Raw genomic sequence first — 23,057 nt, forward strand, 5'->3', positions numbered from 1 at the left:
AAATAAATGACAAAGACAATTTACCTTAAAATTGTAAATTTTAGTAAACTTCATAAACGTAAAATTACAATTTTTTTGACAATTTTAATAAATTAATAAATTATAAATAAAATATTTTATAAATATGACGTGTGTCATAAATTTATTATGTAAATATAAATATATCTTAAATTGTTTTAATTTTCATTAATATTTTCAATATTAATTTTGTAATAAAGAATTTTGAATATTTTAAATTTTCAATATTAATTTCCAAAGAAATATCAGTCAATTTTCAATAAAATAAGAAATTATGAAAAATTTGGAAATGCTGACATTTATTCAAAATAATCCAACAAATTTAATAAATTATTATTTTTTTATTTTTTTATATTAATTTTAAAATAAATAACATTTAACATAAACATTTATTATTCAATTTAATATAATATTTTAAAATAAATAAAAAATATAAAATTATCAAAACTTTTAAAAAAGTTTATTTTTATTCAAAATATTTAATTATATAAAATTTTCAATAATTTTAAATTATTGTAAATATATATTTTTTATTTAAATATGCATATATGATGATTTTTTTAAATTACATTTAACAAAGAAATTACTCTTAGTTAAAATATATTTCAATCTATAATATTTTTTGTGGAAAAATTAAAATTAAAATATGTATTACCACAATCAATTTTTACGACGTTCCTTTTCCCAAACGTGCCCCACAATAATTTTTACGTTTAATCAAGTCGCAGTTCTAACAATTTATTTCACGACCCGTTCCAGTTTGTTTTGTTCCTGCATAAATCTCCGATTCGACGAAACTTCTGGTCAAACACGTGGAAGCTGGATTTATGAAATGGTCAAAACTATCCCGTAGATCAAGCCTCATTGTGTCCAATTCACGAACGTCACTCGAAATTCGTTCGACCGATCGATCCAAACAAATAAATAAATCTTCTTATCTGCACACTTGATGGTAACATCGTTTGACACTTTCCCCGCTTTTTTTTTATTCATGTAGGATTGATCGTGAATCAAACGGACGCGCTGACAAAGGTACGCGAAGGCACGACGTGCCGTGATTGATGAACTGCCCTAAACGTTAAACGCGTCAAATATATATTTCATGTCGGTTCGCGGTGCGGATCAAGTTTCTTTTCTGAATGGCGTTTACACATAAATTATTTATCGGTTATCCGCGATGCAGCGAGAATGAAATTTCATCGCCCAGGAGATTTTCTTACGGCAACAAGAACGGCAACGGAGGTTTGTGATTTGAAGTTTTAAAATTCATGCATGCGGCATTAGTTGGAGCGGAGTTCCTCATCAAAATTTAATTAGAAGCAGTAACGAGATTGCCTTCTAATTATTAACTAAATATTTAATATACCTACGCTCGTAACTAGTTGCCTGGTCAATTAAATATCAACATGTGGGCAGTTTAATGTACAATGTTCCTAGACTGTAGCACCACATCTTTCAATCTCGCTACTGTATCGTGTAAACAACAAAATTAAACTGAACCTTGTATGGTTAATTGAAATGGATTATTTAGTTATGTAAAATATTTTTTTCTTCTTTATTTACTAGAACAAATGATCTGTTTTTTTGATTCATTATTAATTTATTTATTTATATACTTTGCTGAAATTAACGCACCACACCAATAGTAATTTGATTATTATTAATATTTTTTAAAAACTGAACAAATAAACGTATACACCCTTTGTATATTTCTTTAAAAATATTAATATTTATAATAATAATTATAATAATTTATTTATAATTATTCCAAAAAAACTTTGACAACAAAATTTGATGTTTTTAAAAAATAACTATTTGAACTTAATATCGTAATCCAGGTATGAATTGGGCAAGGATTACGGTTTTTATATTGTTTTCATATTTATTCAGTTATTTATTTATTTATTCTTTAGGAAATAATAATAATCTGTTTTTTTTTTAATATTATTTATGAATAAATCAATTTTTAAACTTTTTGTATTTAACTGCTTAATTATCATAATTTATTCGATTTGATATTTCTCAAATTATTTGTGAAATAAAATATATGGGTATCCATATTTTGTGATATAATCATCTAAAAAAACAATTTATTAAATGAAATTGAGATGTTAAAAGGAAAATACATAAAATTTAATATTTTTTTAAATATTCATTGTACTGATCAATAAAAAGATGTTTTGAAAATTGCTTTTTATATGTATGTATTAATATTATTAAATTTCTTAATTAGAATGTGAATTAACAATTAAATTATAAAAAATTATGAAAATTTTATATATAAAATTATTTTTATTTTTATTAATATATTAATATTAATTATATTATTATTAATTCTAATTAAGTTTTACACAATTTCCAAAACAATCACTGATAAATTTATATTTTAAAAAATGTAAGTAATTATATATATTTGATGTATTTTTTAATTATCATCACTATTTTTAACAAAATTATATAAAAAAGTATACTCATATTTTATAAAAGTACATATATAACACATATATTTATATATTTATTTAGAAATATTTTGAACAGAGTTATAAAAAAATTTACTTCTAATTTATTTATTCACACCAATAGTAATTTGATTATTATTAATATTTTTTAAAAATTGAACAAATAAACGTATACACCCTTTGTATATTTCTTTAAAAATATTATTATTTATAATAATAATTATAATAATTTAATTATAATTATTCCAAAAAAACTTTGACAACAAAATTTGATGTTTTTAAAAAATAACTATTTGAACTTAGAATATCGTTTCATAAACTTTAAATTACTGAAAAGCCAATTAAACACACCAACACACGCACAAAAGTGAAACAAATGGCAAATTTAATCCACTCTTAATCCCGCGTGTAATCTTGAATATTTAAATGAATGCAATATTATTTACATCCCCCCAAAAAACAAATGTTGCCAGTTTCCCGTTTTCAACAAACCATGCTAAGTGCTTTGTCGGGAAGTGGGAACCAAGGGGGGAAAACACAATAGAGGCATTTTGTCGTAAACGTTGTTCTGCATAACCGCTGTTGGCGAAAGGAACATATTAGCATAATCTTATCAGATAAACCTGGGCAAATTCGAAACACCCCGTTACCAGACATTTACCGTACTAATTAATTTCCATTCTCAAAACATGGCTTTGTTTTACGTCAGCTCACGATCTCGACAAACATACTAACATCGCTACAACCACAACATAAAGTTTCGGGTGAGAAAAAATTAATTATACAATCAAATGTTGGAGGGAATCTATTAAATTGTGCTTATTATATTAACACAATACATATCTGACGCAACCTAAATCTAATTTTGGAACATCCAATTTTAGTCAATACAAACAATACACAAAAAAAGTAGAGTGGATATTAAGTAATTCAATTAGTTTTGGTAAATATAATACAATACTTTTAATATAGTCGCCTTAATATTTTTAATATTTTTGTATTTAAATTTGAGTAAGAATATTTCAAATATTTATTATTATTAATATATTTAATACATATAATAAATTTATATTATTTTAGTATTTAAATACAAATAATAATAATAAATATATAGTTATAATAATAGTATTTTTTTAGTTTTAATGAATTCATTGAATATATTTATATTTTTAATACTATTATTATTTATAATATTTGTAATACTTATTTTTAATATTTTAAATAGTTTTGGTATATTTAACTCTTTTAATATTTGTGATAAAATAGCTACATAAACATTTTATAAAAAATATTTAATTGTATTATTTTGTACATTATTAATATACATAATACACGTAATACTTTAATTAATATTTACTATCTTAATATGTTTATTATTATTATAGGTTTCTATTTTTATTTTTCATATTTTTAATTTTAAACTTATAATATTAATATTTAATACTTATTAATATTTTAAATATGTTACATCCAATTATTATATAATTATATTTAATTTTTTTATTTAGTTTTTTAAATATTTTAAGAAATTAATTTAATATATTTTTTATATTATGTATATTTATTTTTTTTAATAATTATACATTTTAAATAGTTTTAATATTTGTGTAATTTGGTAATTATTTTTTCTTATTTTCAATATTTTTATACATTCAATATTTATTATATATCTAATATTGATAAAAGTTTTTCATTTATTCTCTAAATATTTTGAATGTGTTTTATATTAAAAAAAAAACATATATTTTTAAAATTTAAAATTTATAAAATATAAAATATAAATTATTTATAAATTTTCCATATTAAATTAACAGTTTCATTGATTTATTTTCTTAATTTTCTTCTCCAGATTTATTTAGTCATTTTTTTCCGAATACTTAATATTTTAATAATAATAATTACTATATTTAATCCTTATAAATATTTTTTTAATTGGAGAATAAATATTTGTAATATTCTATATATTTTTAATTTTTATACTTTAATATACTTTTTATGTTTGTTAATCTTTAATATTGTAGAAAATAATTTTTATTATTTAAAAATAAAATTTCTTTGTTTAGCCATATAATAATTATTTTGTTATTTCTATATTAACTCTTATTATTTAATTTCAGTGTTTATATTTGTTTTAAATATGTTTATTATTGTAATTTTTTAATTTTGTTTTCAAATTTTTAATATTAATTTATGGATGTATTATTTATTTTAATTATTATTATATTATAATTAGTTCCTCAATTCTATATTTTTTAATAATAATTATTATTATTTATTCCAGCAGCAGCAGTATGGATATTTAATTATTTTAAATAATTTCTATGTTTTTAATTATCCTTAATAATTATTTAAATTTTAGTGATTACATTAATTATAAAAAAATATTTTTAATATGTTATTTTTTAACATATTTTGTGAATAATAATAATACATGTAAAAAATAAATATTTAGTATTTTTTTATTTTTATTACAAATGTATTAATTTATTTAAGATTATTTTTGTGCACACAAGGACATTTTGCTCTTTTTAATTAATATATCATTTTATTGCTACTATTTGTTATTTTGTGCTAATTATTAATAGAAACAAATTTTAATGGCAATCTTTAGTAACCTTGATAAGCTCGTCGTGGTTAACCTTTGAGCATAATCACAAAAAAAAAAATTAATTTAAATCAATAATTAGTAAATTCATAGTAAATTTTATAAAGAAAACAAGTCTAGCATTCTTAATACAATAATCAGTTGTAAAACCGGTTACATTGTTTTAATTAATTTAAAATTAACACATTATTTGTACGTATCATTGTTTTTATGTAAACTACGCAGATAATATACCTAAATACACAGCATCCAAAGATGCAAACAAGTGATAAGAGGGCTCAAGGCGTTAAATTTGAAATTGTATTGTTACAGGTCGGCCACTGGAAGCAGCCGTTCCGGCGAAGTGAAATGTGACAAGTGCGTTTAGATTGAACGCGAAAGAGTTGACTGAAACCAAAAAGGAAATAATAATAACAATAATGGACGGTACGAATTGGCTGCAGGAAGACGGACACCCCGATCACGACGTGAACTACTCGAACGGATTGCCCTCGCATGGTGATCCGAACGGTGACGATTTAGTGCACAACGTGACGTTGGATAATCCCGTGAATATCACTTATTGCAAGGAGCTGTTCTTCGAACAGATCAGCTATTTCAATGCCACGTTCGGCAACGACTATTGCAAAACCGTGACCGATCAATTGGTCTGTTGGCCGCCGACACAGCCCAATACGACGGCGACAGTCAAATGCTTCTCTTATCTCGGCGGACTCAGATACGACGACACTCGTGAGTATGGCGATAAAATAGATGAAAATGTTGAATTACTGTTTCATATATGAAAATTGCCCTTAAGTAATAAAATGTAATTGTAACTAAAGTGGATTTGATATATACAATTTTTCAAGTCGAATTAATTCAATCTTTATCTAAGTCGATAAAACAAACGATAAAAGTCATTTTTTATTAATATATTTAATGTAACAAAATTATTTTATATATTCCATTATTTTTTAATATATTTATTTAAATAGTAATTAGTTTATACAAACGATAGCTTTTATTGCCGTAGATTAACTATAGAATAACAACATCAGTCGTAAAAAAATCATATTTAATTTAATTTAAATAATGTTCTCAAATATTTTAAATGCACATATTTATTATTTTAAATAGTATTAATATTTAATACATTAATAATTTAATTCTTATGTAGTATTTAATATTTGTAAGAATTATTAATATTTTTTATTATTTTTATATTGTATTTAATTTTTGTAAAAATTATTATTATTAAAAATTATAATTTTTTAATATAACATTCCTTAAATATTTTAATTTTTTTATAATTTCTAATTCAATGTAACTTTTTAATATTTGTATTAATTTTAATATTTTATTTTTTTATTTTATTGGTAATTATAGATTTTTATTATTTTTTTAAAATTATATGTTTTTTTTTTTTAATTTCAGATGTTTTTCTTAATATTTTAATTATTTTGTATTCATTTTTTGTGAAAATTATCATATTTAAATTCTAAATTTTGTAATATTCCTTCAATATTTTAAATTTTTATAATTTCTAATACAGTGTGACTTCTTAATATTTGTATTAATTTTAATATATTATTTTTTTAATTTTTATTGGTAATTATAGATTTTTATTATTTTTTTTTTACAATTATATATTATTTTTTTAATTTCAGAAATTTTTCTCAATATTTTAATTATTTTGTATTCAATTTTTGTGAAAATTATTATTTTTAAATTCTAAATTTTATAATGTTTCTTCAATATATTAAATTTTTATAATTTGTAATACAGTGTAACTTTTTAATATTTGTATTAATTTTAATATATTATTTTTTTAATTTTTATTGGTAATTAAAAATTTTTATTATTATTTTTTACAATTATATGTTATTTTTTTTTTAATTTCAGATATTTTTCTCAATATTTTAATTATTTTGTATTCAATTTTTGTGAAAATTATTATATTTAGATTCTAAATTTTGTAATATTTCTTCAATATTTTAAATTTTTATAATTTCTAATACACTGTATCTTTTTAATATTTGTATTAATTTTAATATATTATTTTTTAATTTGTATTGGTAATTATAGATTTTTATTATTAGTTTTTACAATTATATGTTGTTTTTTTTAATTTCTGATATTTTCCTTAATATTTTAATTATTTTGTATTCAATTTTTGTATTTAGATTCTAAATTTTGTAATGTTTCTTCAATATTTTAAATATTTATAATTTCTAATACTTTGTAACTTTTTAATATTTCTGGGAATTTGTTTATATCTTTATTACGTATTATTATTAATAATTATATTTTTTTTATTATTTTTATAAACTTTGATATTAATAAGAATTTTCTTTTATTATTTCTTTTAATAATTTTAATTATAATAAAAATGTTAATAACAAATTATATATTTAATATTTATAACAATTAATATATTGTATTTTCAAATTTTTTGACAATCCTTCAAAATTTTAAATTTTTATAATTATTAATACAATATTAATATAAATTTTTAATATTTTAATAATAAAACATTTATTAATATATAATTAAAATTTGTGAGAATTGTAATACATTATTTTTTTATTACTAATTAAAAAATTTTAATATTCTATTTCTGTAAAATTTTAGTTTAATTTTTTTAATTAATAAATTTTATAATTTTAATTATAAAATGTTTATAACACACATTTAACAGTTTCTTCAATATTTTAATAATTTTTTTGTTGTGTAATTATATATTTTTTAATATATAATCTTTAATATTTATGTAATAATAAATATTTTAGAGATTTTTTTTTATTACTAATGATAAACTTTTAATACTTAATACTTTCAATATTTTTGCAGAATTTGATATTGGTAATAAAAATTCAATAATTAAAAATTTATATTATTTTATATAATTAATTTTTGTTATATTTAATATTATCATGTTTGAAGACAAATCCAATACTTCATTAAAAACTTGTAAAGACATTAGTTACACAAAAAAAGTGAATACAAGCACAATTAAATTATTAAATTACAATATATTAATTATATCGATTATTAAACAATTAACGTAACCTCCAACTATAATTACTTAAATTTCTATTCACAAAAAACACAAATTAATTAAGAAAACGTTCGGACCAGTCCCGACAAGCTGTAGTTAATTAGTTGGCGAAGTGAATTCGGCAGACCAAAACCTTATATAAAGTCCTACGTTAATAGAGTCCGTTATGAAAACTTAGCAAAGATCGATTAGTTATAATCGACTGGAATTCATGCTTATGACCTGCCCACTTACTCAACTATCGATTTCGCATTAGCATGTTAATACGTATACCTCTCCTAATTAAATAATCAGAAGCAATTAAAAGTTGCTCGTTGCGCCACTTTGGTGATACCACAAAAACATGGAATATGCATCCCACATTTCGTGTAACATCATCTGCATCACAACCGGGGGAGTTCGAAACATTTAAAGCGCGTCACTCATATAAATTATTCATACGAAATATAATAATGAACGGGTCGAATTTGTTGCACAATAGATAATCCACGTTTCGTCGCTCAGCAGGCCTGACAAAAACGAAGTTTAACAGTTTTGTCATATGGAAAACGGATACACTTCTTTTATTTTTGGTGCAATGCGTCCGGCAACGCGAAACAAATCCGTGTGCAACACTCAGCCGTGTGTCAAAACCATAATGAGACTGAACACGACGGTCGGGGGAAAACTTTAAGGACAATAGCGTATGTAATGAATTCCCAAATGTGTCTTTTAAATAATTCAATTCCGCTTTAAACCTCGTTCCGTGCGCATTCATTCTTTTTGTAAAAGAGAAGGAATGAAGTGAGTTTCTGCTTTTGGAGTCCGTTCAAAAAGTAAATACGGCTTCTCCTCTATTGCGTGTGCCTAAATGCTCATTCCTATTTAATCGCACCGACGGAACGTACTTTTATTATAAATAATGTTACAGCAATCACCTGCCCAAGTTTGGGCGGATGAAATGAAAAAGAAAACGAGTCGCGGTCTGTTTGCTATTACTGTTTATACTACTTAATCCTCGTTTTCGGCCTGGAAAAATGTCGTGGACCGAAATAATCCGGATAATCCTTATTCATTTCTTACCTCATTCATTTTTATGTACTTCACAAAGAAGCACCTTTTTAAGCCACAACGGTCCAGCTCCGGATTAATTATTTCACCAAAAGAAACAAGTCACTTGCACCACAATCTATGTGCAATTTGTTTCCAACTGCACAACCTATTAAGTGCCATCGGACACCGCATTGCAGCAACCACTTTAAAACCCGCCTGCAACTAACGAACGTAATGAACATCCCTCGTGAACGATTGTTTAAATAATCACCGATTTTGGGGTTAAGCGTTAAGAGCAACCCGCCTCAAACTGAGATGATTAAACTCGACGCCCAGACGGAAATTAAAATTGATTCCAAACATTGTTTCTGTCCCGTCTTAATTTATTATCACCACTCTGAAAGCACCCAAATTACATAACTTAAATAGATTCGGGTCAAGATGAACCGATATTGGACAGAATTGCATTCGGACGGTTAATGTGTCCATTGTCTTAAGCAGATAAACGTAATTGAATTTCTAAAGCACGTAGTTTTAATTAATTCCCATCATTTTTGTCTTAAAGTGGCATTTGTTATGTTAAATTCACGCTACTCCGTCGCCAAGTTTAACTTTCTGAATTAATTTCGGCTCGTAAACAGCATAAAACCCGTCTGGAACATTATTCCTTCGGTGAGATTTTCGTTGAAGATAGTTTGTCTAATTAATACTATTTTTCAGAGTTGCCAAAAATATTAATTAAAATCTGTTGTAAATATGCTAATTCAAACTCAATGAACTATATTATTTGTCACCAGTTTTAATTGAAGACCGTTAGAACCGTATTTTATCATTAACTTTATGCTTTTGCTTTTACCTTTTTCAGTTTTTTGTTACTACCCTTTCACTACTCAATAATAGATGTCGTTACAGTGAAATATAATTTTCAAGATGTAAATACAAAATATTTTAACGTTAAATAGAAATTATTTCGATATTTTCTGCAAAAATTATTTTTTTATTTTATTTTGTTATTTAAATTTAATATTCACACTGAATTACCTAATGACCTTATGACCAAATCATCTTATGACTAATGACTTAAACAAACCTTTAGACAAATGACCGAATTATCTAATGACCGAAATGCCTAATGACAAATTACCTAATGACTGAATTCTCTAATGACTTATTTCCGAATTTCTAAATAACTGAATTACCTTATGACCAACTTTTCAAATGACTAAATGATAAAAAATAATTATGTGATCATTGTGACCAAATTACATAATGACCAGATTATTTAATGAACCAATTACCTAATGAACTGAATTACCTAATGCTCGATTTATCTTATGACCAAATTGACTAATGACCGATTGACCAAATTACCCAATGACTGAATTATCTAATGACTAAATTACCTAATGACTAAATGACCTAATGACCGAATTGCCTAATGACCAAATTAATGACTGAATTCTCTAACAGTAACAGTAACAGTTTTGGCTGAAATATACCAGAAATCTGAAAATGTAATTATTTATGAAATACGAGTTAAGCGATATTGGATTAGATGTTACAGTAAAATATAATTTTGTAAATACAAAATATTTTAACGTTAAATAGAAATTTTCTTCGATATTTTCTACCCAATGACTAAATTACCTAATGACTGAATTCCCTAATGACTTATTTCCGTAAGGACCGAATTATGTAATGAGGAAGGATCTAATGACCGAATTTCTAAATGACTGAATTACCTTATGTCCAATTTTTCAAATGAATAAATGATGAAAAATAATTATGTGATCATTGTGACCAAATTACGTAATGACCAGATTACTTAATGAACCAATTACCTAATGAACTGAATTAACTAATGATTGAATTATCTTATGACCAAATGACTAATGACCGATTGACCAAATTACCCAATGACTGAATTATCTAATGACTAAATTACCTAACGACTAAATGACCTAATGACCGAATTGCCTAATGACCAAATTAATGACTGAATTCTCTAACAGTAACAGTAACAGTTTTGGCTGAAATATACCAGAAATCTGAAAATGTAATTATTTATGAAATAGGAGTTAAGCGATATTGTTTAAGCCAGTTTCCAACGAATAATGGATACAGATTACTCCTGTAAATTGTTTTCCTAACCAATGGCATGAACATCTCTTGCATGATTCAATTGCATAGATTTCCAGTTCAGGATGATGTAAGGCAAACTATATTCAACTCGAACTAAAATGATTTAATTTGACATCAACTCGGAAATGAAAATTGATTTCAGACATTGTTGGTACTAAATGCCGCACTTTCATTTATTATGTTGACTTGGATGCACCGAATTAGAAGTTTAAACTTAAATGGGATTGAAAAGTTTGGTAATACGTTTAACCTCTGATTTATTGCGTTTTATTGTTTACGGTGAACGTTCGTAGAAGTGTTCCGATTTAATTAAAATTTAATTGTGCTCGTCAGTGGTGAAATGCATTTTTAAATTACTATTGACCATTTGTGCATTAAATTAATGCTTAATTAAATAAAATATCGTGTTTGGTGTGTACGTGCAAAAGATAATATTAATGGCTCAATAGTTTGAATTGTTTTTGTTTATTAAACTTGTTGCCTCAAACACAATTTAATTTTTTAAATTGGCTTGCCATTCAAGTTGGTTTAATGAATGTATTCGGGGGAATTTAATATTCAATATTCGCCAAACTTTACGTATATTATACTATAATATTAAAGTTTTCTGAAGTACACGTATGTATTCTAACAACTCAAATATTGATTTGATCTGTTCAAAGCTTGTACAAAGCAAACTTGCCGAAAAACCTCACCATAAATTTCACCCAGCTGCTCAAACTACCCTCGCAATTATTGAATAAAAAAAATCACGAATAAAATAAATCAGAGTGTTAAAAAGTAAAAAAAAAAAATCCAAAGCATACTTTCTGGCGATGGCGCAACTCTTGGGCGATTTATTGAAATTTAGTGCGAAAACTTTTTCCTCCGCTGATGTTCAACGAAACCAAATCCGACAATAAGTTCGCTACGTTCGTGCTTTCAGTGCAATTTCGACGAGACGAATTTCATCTGGAACTCGAAGGAAAATCGAACGCTGCAACTATCCATCTGCATCTCCATTATTGAGAGAAGGATTTTTAAAAGTAGTTTTTTCAACTTATGAATTTTCTGGGCGTGTCCTGATTTTTTTATGGTGCCAACAAGTCAGGTTTGGTATGACTAACTAAATAAATTGCAGCTTATCTATGTTAAATAGAGAGGTAAATAAATGATTGTAATTGCTTATTTGCTTGCACAAAATATTAGAATTTTGTCCCAGCCAAGCTTTTTTTGAAAAGGGCTTAAACTATTTATTTTATTAATAATTAATCATTTTCAAATGAAATTTTCATTTGATTTGATAAAAATGTACGTTTAAATATCCATATTGTTATTAGTTATGCAAACTATGAAAATATAGATATAATGGGAGGTACGAAATGTTTAGACACTTAATAATTAATAATTATAAAATTTATTGCTCTACATATGAACGATTTTTGAATAGCTATAAACTACTAATTAATAGTTTTATGCAGCGGTCAGAGAAATAGCACAAAATTTAAAATCAAACATTTTATTAGATATTTCATAAAATAATTTAATTTAAATTTTGTGCTATTTGTATAAAAGTATATTTCGATATTTTATATTTTTTTTTTCGATTTATTTCTTACACATCATTTAAATATCGGATATATAACTTTAAAAGCATATAACCTTTAATGTGGTTAGCCAAAGAAATAACACTTAACTTTCTGTGAGAAGAAAAAAACATTACTCTCCAGAAAAGAGGAAAATAAACATGAAACTTCTCCTGATATCACTAAAAATTTATGATACTTCCGAAAAATGGTTTTCAATGCTTATTAACAAATGTAAAACAACATACTCAATAGAAAATACAATTAAAAAATGTCTTAACAAAGAAACTTCTTGTTCTTTTATTGATGGACAAAGAGGAAAAATTTTGGCGAAGAGTACATTGAAGTGATGCATTCATGTTCAATAGAATAAGATCAGATGGTAATAATTACATTCATTGTTCTCCTAATAAAAGTTTGGATCCCAGATACGTTACAAAAACTTTGAAAAATGGTGGAGGAAAATTATTAATTAAATGGACCGTTTCGTATATAGATACATCATGAGACAGGTAACATTTGCCAAAGTCCGGATCTAAATACATTTGAAAATTTGTGGAATTGAAGAGTCGTGAAACTTAATTTCAAAGTAAAAATTAATAAATTATTTGTCAAATATATATTTTTCAAAATTAAGAAACAAACACATTAATAATTATTTAGGCATTGACAGTTCAGAGATTTTTTTATTTTGCATGTATCTCAGTATACCCGGAATACATATCAAAATATTAAAATTGTTACATTTAACCAACAGTGCCTGAATCAATTTAATTTCCGGTGGCAAATTAAATCATTATAGATTGTATTGAATTCAGTTCGACTTCTTACAGCTTCACCTAAAATTCTATGAAATTGAAACATTTTAAACAATTTTTATTATTTGTGATTGTGCATAACAGCTTCTTCATACAGAAACTAGTTGATTAATTTTGATAATATTTGACTTAGACAGGTCTTTTTTTGACACATCTTTTAGAACAGTTTATACTAAAAATATAAAATGGCGAAAAAATGAGGAGTAATTAAAATGATAGTAATTAACTGAATTTCTAAAATTTTTATCATCAATTAACTTTCAGAAATTAATTTACTGTTTAAACGAGTAATGAGTTTACTATATGAACACATATGAATTATTATTAGTTTATAGGGAACAATAAGGAACAATTACTCCGAAATTCATTTGGAATATTAAACTTGATGAGTAAAATGAAAAAGAGATAACATGAAACATTTTATTACTAAAATTGTGAGATTTAATTAAATTTTATTACTTTTTTCCATCAATTAACTTTTATTTTTTCAATTTAATACATCTAAAATTCATTTCTTTTATTGTAATAAATAAGGGAATTATACATATAAAATATTTGCACTATGAGATACAAATTACACCGAAATTCATTTGGAATGTTAAATGGACGAGAGATAACATAAAACATTTTATGACCAAAATTATGGTAATTAATTAAAATTTATAACTTTTCTGAAATTAAATTACGTTGCCCTGCGAATACAACAGACCATAATAAACTGTAATCAAACAAATAACTTGGAAAGGTGCGAATGAATTTCAGTTCATTATCAATTCTCATTTACCAGATTATATTTAAGTTTTGTTAAGTGTTGAAGTTCCAGTTGCATCCTATATCCAAGTCCAAACAATAAATTAAACTTCCCCAGTCTACCAAACAATGACTTGAATCAATTTTAATTTCCTTCGGGGTGTCAAGTTAAATCATTTAAGTTTGAAGGGGGTTCACCTTAACACTTCAACCTCGGCGTATTTAAACAGACACGCAGGCAATGAGTATTTTCATTAGTCGGAGTTAGCACAATTAAAATCTGGGTCGTGTCAAAAGATGGCGAATTAACAATTTTATTTTGATAAAATTACTCACGAAAAACACAAAAGCTCATAACCTGCGAGGCAATAAGTGCACTTTGTTGTCGACAAAAAGAACGGTCCGACGTTTACGAAACGGGGGGTTGAAAGCGGAACTAATTTATTTAAAAGACGCAATTTTAATTACACCATGCAAAGTTGAATTTAATTTTTCCTGCGAGCCCGGATAAAAGGTAACTTTCATCCGGAACAAAATGTTTACGTACAATAGTGGTCTTAATTATAGCAATTTCTAACTTCTTAAATATTTTAGCCATAACTCTTTTATTTAACGTGAACTGGCAAAATAATATTAATTTACTGTTGTTGTTTTATAGAGTATTATAATTATATATTATATCATCATCATCAATCCCATTTACATTTGAATTACAGTTTTCTTTCTAGCTACCATTTGGCTAATATCTCTAAATTTTTTAACAAAACGGAAACAATTAACTTATTTAGCCTCAAATTCTTAGCCATCTCTTTTTGTTTCTCTCGGTTCTGGTAAAGCTGAATTATAATTTTTCTTACAATTTCTACCAATGATTAAATAATTATAATAAGCAAAAGGCCGCTAACAAGAATCGATTTAAATTCACAGACCAATGAAAGACGATAAATAAAAAAACTACTTTAATTTGGTCCACTAAAAAATAAAAAAGGGACAATTTTTTAAAGAATAAAATTAGATTGACCAGTTACATTGTAGGCACAACAATAACAGAGAAAACAATAAACATTTCAAGTAGTACAGCTCTTATTTTTTATTATATTTTAATTAGTTGATGTAGGCAATGTAGGCAAATTAATTGGGTTAACGTGGGGCATGTGTAAGTGTTGGAAACGCTCCCGACCATTTAATGAACCCTCATCACCGTTCAAATTCACGTCGGACGTCGACATACAAAGTCCGAATTGATTTTTTCGTCTCGAAATTTGTGCCCTTCCACCGCGACTTTGACGATGATTGATTGATCAGCCTTTTTAAGTGCGAAGACAACCGGATGAAGTACTTGTGTTTTACGATTTAATAAACGGCGACTGAACAGATTTCATCCGTCGACACATTTCTTCGGAAACGGCTTAATCTAAACGTGGAACGACTTGCGCAATAATTCCCAGTTGAGGGCTTATTAGTTTTTACGTAATGTCGTCCCGTTCTTTTATGCTTTTTAACTCCGGTTAATCAAGTGGGCTTTAATCCGGTTCCATTAACGGATGCAACTGTAATAAAGCAGGAGGGATGATTGACTATATTTAATGTCGGTCCGGCATTCCGATAAATGCGAACCGTCGAAAACAACCCGCCACAATGAAAGGGCGGCGTACGTTCATGTGTACGTGGAGGGCAATTAAAAATAGAAAATCCATAAGCGAGTTTATGAAGTCCCTTTACGCGTCCGTTTCGAAACGGCGCATTTAATTTTGAATTATAATTATATTATCGATAACCAAACGGCGGTACTTTGAACAATGTACGTGGCGTGTAATAAATGCATTTGTTTTGCCCGTTTCAAAAATAAAGTAAATTAAAAAAGACGGTGTACATCAGTGCAATATCAAATTTACAAAAACAACTGCCGGTAGAGAATTACCATAGCATCCTTCCTCTCTAGGCAATAAAGTTTTCCAAGTTTTTGTTTTTATTAAAATTTATAAATTTGCATCAAGAAGTTGGGAACTACTTATTTAGTATTCCCATTAAATCATTCCCGTTGGCCTTTTATATACCTGAAACTAATAACGGCTACGGCTGAACAACGTGGAATTAAAACGCTAAACTTGTTGGCAACTTTTTAAAGCATTCGCAACGATACTTTTTATTGATAATACAGAGGACGTTCTTCCAACAAGTCGAAAAAAGTTTTAAAATGCCGGTAAACATGCTCATCTTTAAGAATGTACCCAAAGCATTGCTGAAAAATATTTTCTGTATACCTTTGATGGTTTGACTTTCTTTTACTTTATTTTGGTTTCCTTCAAATAAACGTAGCATAAAAATCGTTTTGACTAAAAATTTTATTTCATATATTAAAAGAATGCATCTTTCATATTATTATTTTCATAAAAATATGTATTTTTACGTGCTTTAAAATCTTACGTTTTTCGAATTTTATTACTTATTAGATTCTATGAATGTTTCGATTTCTTACTATATTTTACTTACGTGTAGTATATTTAAGCAATTAAAACAATATTAATTAATTACCTTAAAAAACAAACTAAATTTTATCTGTGTCATTACATTTTAATAAAATAAACATATTTAATAAAAATATATATTATTTTCTCATATTTAAAAATCTCATTATTGACCAATTTTCCTTATATTTTAAAGTAGATATTTTTAATAGCACTTTTTCTCTTTTTTATTGAATATTATTGAAATATTATAATGATAAATTCATATTTATTTAAATTACCCTTTATCCTTTATCCCTTATTATTTCTTAATAAAAATATTATTTTTATCAAATTTTTGTTCAAGATTGAATTTGAATATTTTTAATACCATGTTTTTATTTATATTAAAAATATATTTATTTAACAATAAATTTATATTAATTGAATTGTGATAAGAAAATTACGGTATCCTTTACCCTTGTAATTATTTTCAATAAAATAAATGTCATTATTAAAACACCTTATTAATATCAAAATATGAATTTTATATTAAAAATAATAATAATAATAATAATAATTTTATTGTACTTATCCTATTTTTATAAAAATAGAGTTTTAAATTTTTATCAGTTTTAATCAAGAGTGCTTATACCACTTTTTCTATTTTTTATTTATATTTAAAATTATAATTATACAGATAAGTAAATAAAATAGATTTAAAAAAAAAACTTAATTTTTATTTAAATATGTATTTTATTGTTATAAAAATAATTTTATAGTACACAGGAAATATTAAAAAATTTATAAATTTTTTATTTTAATTTTTACATACCTAAAAATCTCATTTTTATTCCATTCTTACTCATAATTGAATCTAAGTATTTTTATTTATATTTAAAATATATTTAATAATGAAGATAATTAACAATAAATTTGTCTTAATTGAATTGCAATAAGTTATTCTTTATCCTTGTCAATATTTCTCATTAAAATACATTTCATTCTTAAAAAATCTTATTTATATCAAAATATAAATTTTATTATTTAAAAAAATATTTTATTGTACACTTTAAATATTCTATATTTTATAAAAAATTTTTGCATATTAAAACACCTTATTTTTATTAAATTTTTACGCAGGTTTGAATCTAGGTATTTAACATACCACTTTTTCTGTTTTTCATTTATATTTAAATTATTAAAAAAAACTTTGTTTATGTTAAAATATGTATCTTATTGTTCAAAAATATTAATTTTATAAATTTTTTTTTATTTTTACATATTTAAAAATCTCATTTTTAACCAATAATTTCATAATTGAATTTAGATAATTTTAATGCAATTTTTTCTTCTCATTTATATTTAAAATATATTTAATTAGAAAGTTACTCATATTAATTGAATTGAACTAAGAAAATCAAAATATCTTTTATCATTTTCTAATTTTTTTACATATATTTTTATTTTCATTTATTTAAAAATATAGCTACTCGTGTTAGCAAAACATCAGAAAATAATTCCAACAAATCGCGAACAAATATAGATACAAAAACAATTTTATTTAAGTTAGTTTGAATTTTTGACAATTATTGGTTTAGCAATTTCGTCATTTCTGAATTTTACAGTTCAATATGTTTTTAGATCTGTTGGCAATGATCAAATCGTTTCATTTGTCAAAAAAAAAACCGTATACAAATAATATTTCCATCCCCGGAGACTGAACAAACTGTATTTTCAACCACCGGAATTAATTTACTGAACAAAAACAAACCATATATTGGCGCGATACACGGTACACGACAAAGATGAAAATGTTGCAAACGCTCTTGTAATTAAAACAGTTTAAATACACATTACTGTATGTCGATGATAAACAGAAGGAAATTACAAATTACACTTGGCCAATCTGCCCTTAATTGTATTATATTTAGTTTTATTGTGTTTATGATATAAACACTGGCAGTCGAAATATAAATATTTTGTTTTGCGATAGCGTTGCATATGCGAATCGCTTATTTGTTGTATCTAAAAATAGAACAGTCTTCTAATTATGGGAAACAAAAAACTACGTATTTAGGCAGATACTGATTGTTCCATTTTTTTGTCGTGAATTAGATTACATTGAATCGGTCCGTGTTTTCTAGAGAACATACCCTCGGGGAGTGCAAGAAAAAAAGATCGATCTAACCCAGATAATTTATAAACAAGAGAGCCGAACAAGATTCGACGCACAGTGCCAGACGAAAATCGATTAAAACTTCCATAATAAACCGATATGTCTCACCCAGTCGTTTTTTCATTTTTGCTTTACTTTAATAACAGGAAATCTTTCTCTTTTGCCATTTTTTTGCGGAAGCCTTATTGAAGAAGCAATTTTACGATTAATCGCTGCACCTGCACTGCAGACTTTCGGGCTGTCGTCTTAAATAAATTCGCGATTAGAGATTTTAATCCATTTCTGCGACTCAATCTGGGCCACATTCCGGGATTATAATTATAGTAGGTAACACCGGAAATGGATCATATAGATCCGGTGGTCCAATTTTAACAACAAATCCTTAAATTTTGAAAGTTCTTTCTGGAAGAGTTTTTGTACAACTTTTGTGTATGCTCATTCGTTTAACTTTTCATTCATTTGAAATGTAGTTTCAGTTTAGGGAAGTGGTGCAAATTTTAGTCAACCATCCATTTTCAATGTTTTTTTTTATATTTTTATAGCTTATTAGAATCTATGATTTTGATGAAGTTTTTCTCCTTTTTACTTATTATTTTACTTATTAAATACATGATAATTAACAATAAACTTATATTAAGATTACTATTACTATCTAGATTACTAAGAAAATCCAATTCTCCTTCGTTCTTTTTGTTATTTTTATTTATTATTATTTTATACCTAAAACATAGTTATATTATGTTATTATTAGAATGTTTATTTACTCGCAATATACTATATATATTTTTAATGTCACTTTTTATATTTTTTATTTATTTTTATTTAAAATTTTAATTAATAAATCAATAAAACAAAACATATATATGTGATAATTATTTGTATTTGCAAATTTATACATTTATGAAACTGTATTATATACACTAGGTCATATGTAGAGCAACAAATTAGAAAATATAATCAATTTATTTAAAGAACGATTCTTTTTCTTTTAATTTAATTTAATTTTATAATTATTAAGTCTTCAAAAAGACTCTAATAGTAATAATTGAATGAACTCTAATAAGAATTTCAGAAAATCAGTAGAAAGAAATATCGAACGATTATATTGAAAAGCTATGAAAAGAAAGTTATTAAAAATAATGGATATGTCACAAGTTCCTAAATAAAGAAAGGCTAAATGTACGTAAGGTTGTTTTATTTTATAGTGTTTATAGTTATAGTGTCTTCATTTTTGGCCCTTGATTTTTTCAAATATTAATAAATACCTCACTAAACCCACTAATAAACAATTATATTGCCGTATTGATGATATTAAACATACTGCATAACTGATAATAATATGGGTATTTAAACTTACACATTTATGAAGGCAAATTAAATTATTTGTATTTATAAAATCATACTACTATGAATGCATTAAACTTTAGAGTTCAATGATTTTTATAAATATTATTATTTTTATAAATTAACGAAATTTTAAGAAATATTATTTATTACTTAAGATTGATTAAATCACTTTATTTCAACACAGATAAGGTCAAACGGAATTTTTTATGGAATTTTACAGAAATTTTTATTGATAAGAAATAATAAATTAAGAAAATTTAAAAGATCACACTGAAGAAATACACCTTACCACTGAACTGTTAACAAAATCAAATAATAAAAATGGTTTTTTGTTACAATTTAGGTCATAAATTTAAAATGTTTGAACAAACTGCGATTAATCCTGCGATTTAAGATACGTGTCGAAATAAATATTTGTATTTAAAAAGGAACATTCGAGTGTCCATTTCGTCATGTCTATTTTAAATAATCCAGTATCTATAAAATTCTTTTGTGCAATACCCTTTGGTACTTTCCTTTTACATTCACAGGAATCCCTTTGTGATGGAAATGCAAGATCGTAAGGGGACACATCATTCATAATTCTCTATTATGTTTAACATGGCACAAAAACGAAATATGTAATATTAAATGCATTTGCTGAAAATATGCGAAGGTCCGGATGGATTTTTCCTTTTGAAATTCTGATTCACATTCATGATTAATAGTTGTTTTGGTTTAATATTAAGTTATTTTTTTTTTAATTTTGGACGACAAAGGTTTGTTCGTTGTTAAGTTGTTAATTAAAAATCGTCTGACACCGTTATCCGGTATTGTTTGTGCTCGTGATAACGTTATAATCGTTTGTTTATTAAGTTGATTTATGTAGTTCGAGGATGGACGAAGTTGAGGTGGTAAATTGGGGCCGGCGAATTTTTGGAACTCGATGCAAAATAACGTGTCCGGTAAACCAAGTAATTTCCTATTTTTTCGTGTCAAACCCTTTCCAGGTCACCGATTCGTTTCCGCCATAAACACCAAACATTAATCGAAGTTCATAACGTATTGGAATTGTCGGCCAATAATGCAATATCATTTGTGACCGTTAATAATGCTTAGCCTCTCTCTTTTATTACCTCCAACATTAACGATATTATAAATGTCTCGCATTGGCACTAATTTCTCGCTCGTGTAATCGGAATTTATTTCATCGAACTGAAAGTTCGGACGTGGGGAATTAATTAATGTCCTGTAAAATGTACCCTTTCGCAATTTTTATCGATGGTCACCACTCCAACTGGGTCGACCCACTTGGCATAAAAATCCAAATCGATAAGGATTCGCAAATTTAACGTGAGACGTCTTCGGAATCCTCTAGCCACGAACGCACCCTCAAACAGTCGACACGGTGCACTCGCCTCCCACTTAAAGGGCACCAAACAATGGTGGGCGGTTATGAACGTAATTAAAACGTGCTTCAATTATTTTTGCATCCGGCGAATAATTACCTGCATTCGAGCCATGCACCCGGGGACATTCAACAAGTCTTCCGCGAAGTTCATCGTGCGCAAAACTTTCAAACTCCATTCGGATTTAATTGATTGCCCTAAGTTCCGATTAAAAATTTGCGGAGGCCATTATTTTCTAGAGAGAAGTAAAACTCGAGCCAATTAAGTGTTAATGTTTCCGCAGACAAAACTCCCCGTGTTGGGGAGTGCGATTTTAATTGAATTCCAACCGGAGCTTTCGAAACTTCCGGCGCGTGTTGTAATAATCGTATTGTCTTTGGGGCCTCAATTAAGCTGCACTGTTGTTTTCGTTATTAATATGAACGTGGAATAAGTATACTCGGTGATCACATAGATTCAGTTGTCAGATCTCATTATTTTTCAGTTTACAGTTTGTGGAAACAGCAGATAATGTGCCTGAAAATTAAGACAAAAAATTTATATAAATTCTATTTTATTAAAAAGAATATATATTAGACAATTTAGTTATTTCAGAATTTTAAACGTTTTTAATATTGTGATTTTAATTGCATTCTACATTTTTAGTGATTTTAGTAATATTTAAAATTTATTTGATATATAATTTTGATATAAAGTTTTTTTCTAATTTCAGTTTAAATTTATTCTATAAATTCGACGTAGTTTCTCCAAATTCTTAAATTACTTCATTTTCTCTAATTTCTCAACTTATAGAGAACAAAGAAAATTTATAATTTTAATTATTTTTCATCTTCTAGTCATTTGGTAATTTGGTCATGAGGTAATTTGGTGATGAGGTAATTTGGTCATAATGTAATTCGGTCATTAAGTAATTCGGTCGTTAGATAATTCAGTCATTTGGTTATTAAATATTTCGGTCATAAGATAATTCGGTAATTAGATAACTTGGACATTAAGTAATTCGTTTAATTGGTAACAAGGTAATTTGATTCTTAGATAATTCGGTCATTTAGTATTAATGTCATTTGGTCATTAGAAAACACAAAAATTAGTTTTATTTAACAAAAAAATTAACAAAAACGTGAAAAATTGTAGAATTTTTATATAATTTAAATTTATCATTATTTTGCTAAAATTAATTCTATTTAAATTAATAAAATTATATGGTATGGTACTAATTATATTATAAGATATATGATACTTATCAAATCAACTAATTATTTCAGGA

General features: G+C 25.6%; 1 protein-coding gene across 6 annotated transcripts in view; it reads left to right on the forward strand.

The window, feature by feature from the left end:
• LOC109605092 (diuretic hormone receptor-like) overlaps positions 1-23,057 on the forward strand; it is a 141,743-nt gene that overhangs the window by 90,953 nt on the left and 27,733 nt on the right. For all 6 annotated transcript variants that reach the window (XM_049967853.1, XM_049967848.1, XM_049967850.1 and 3 more), the window contains exon 3: positions 5,395-5,814. In XM_049967853.1, coding sequence (XP_049823810.1) covers positions 5,502-5,814 — 313 coding nt within the window. In that variant the 5' untranslated portion in view covers positions 5,395-5,501. The remainder of the gene's footprint in view (positions 1-5,394; positions 5,815-23,057) is intronic.

Source organism: Aethina tumida, chromosome 5 (assembly GCF_024364675.1).
Source record: "Aethina tumida isolate Nest 87 chromosome 5, icAetTumi1.1, whole genome shotgun sequence".
Lineage (NCBI taxonomy): Eukaryota > Metazoa > Arthropoda > Insecta > Coleoptera > Nitidulidae > Aethina > Aethina tumida.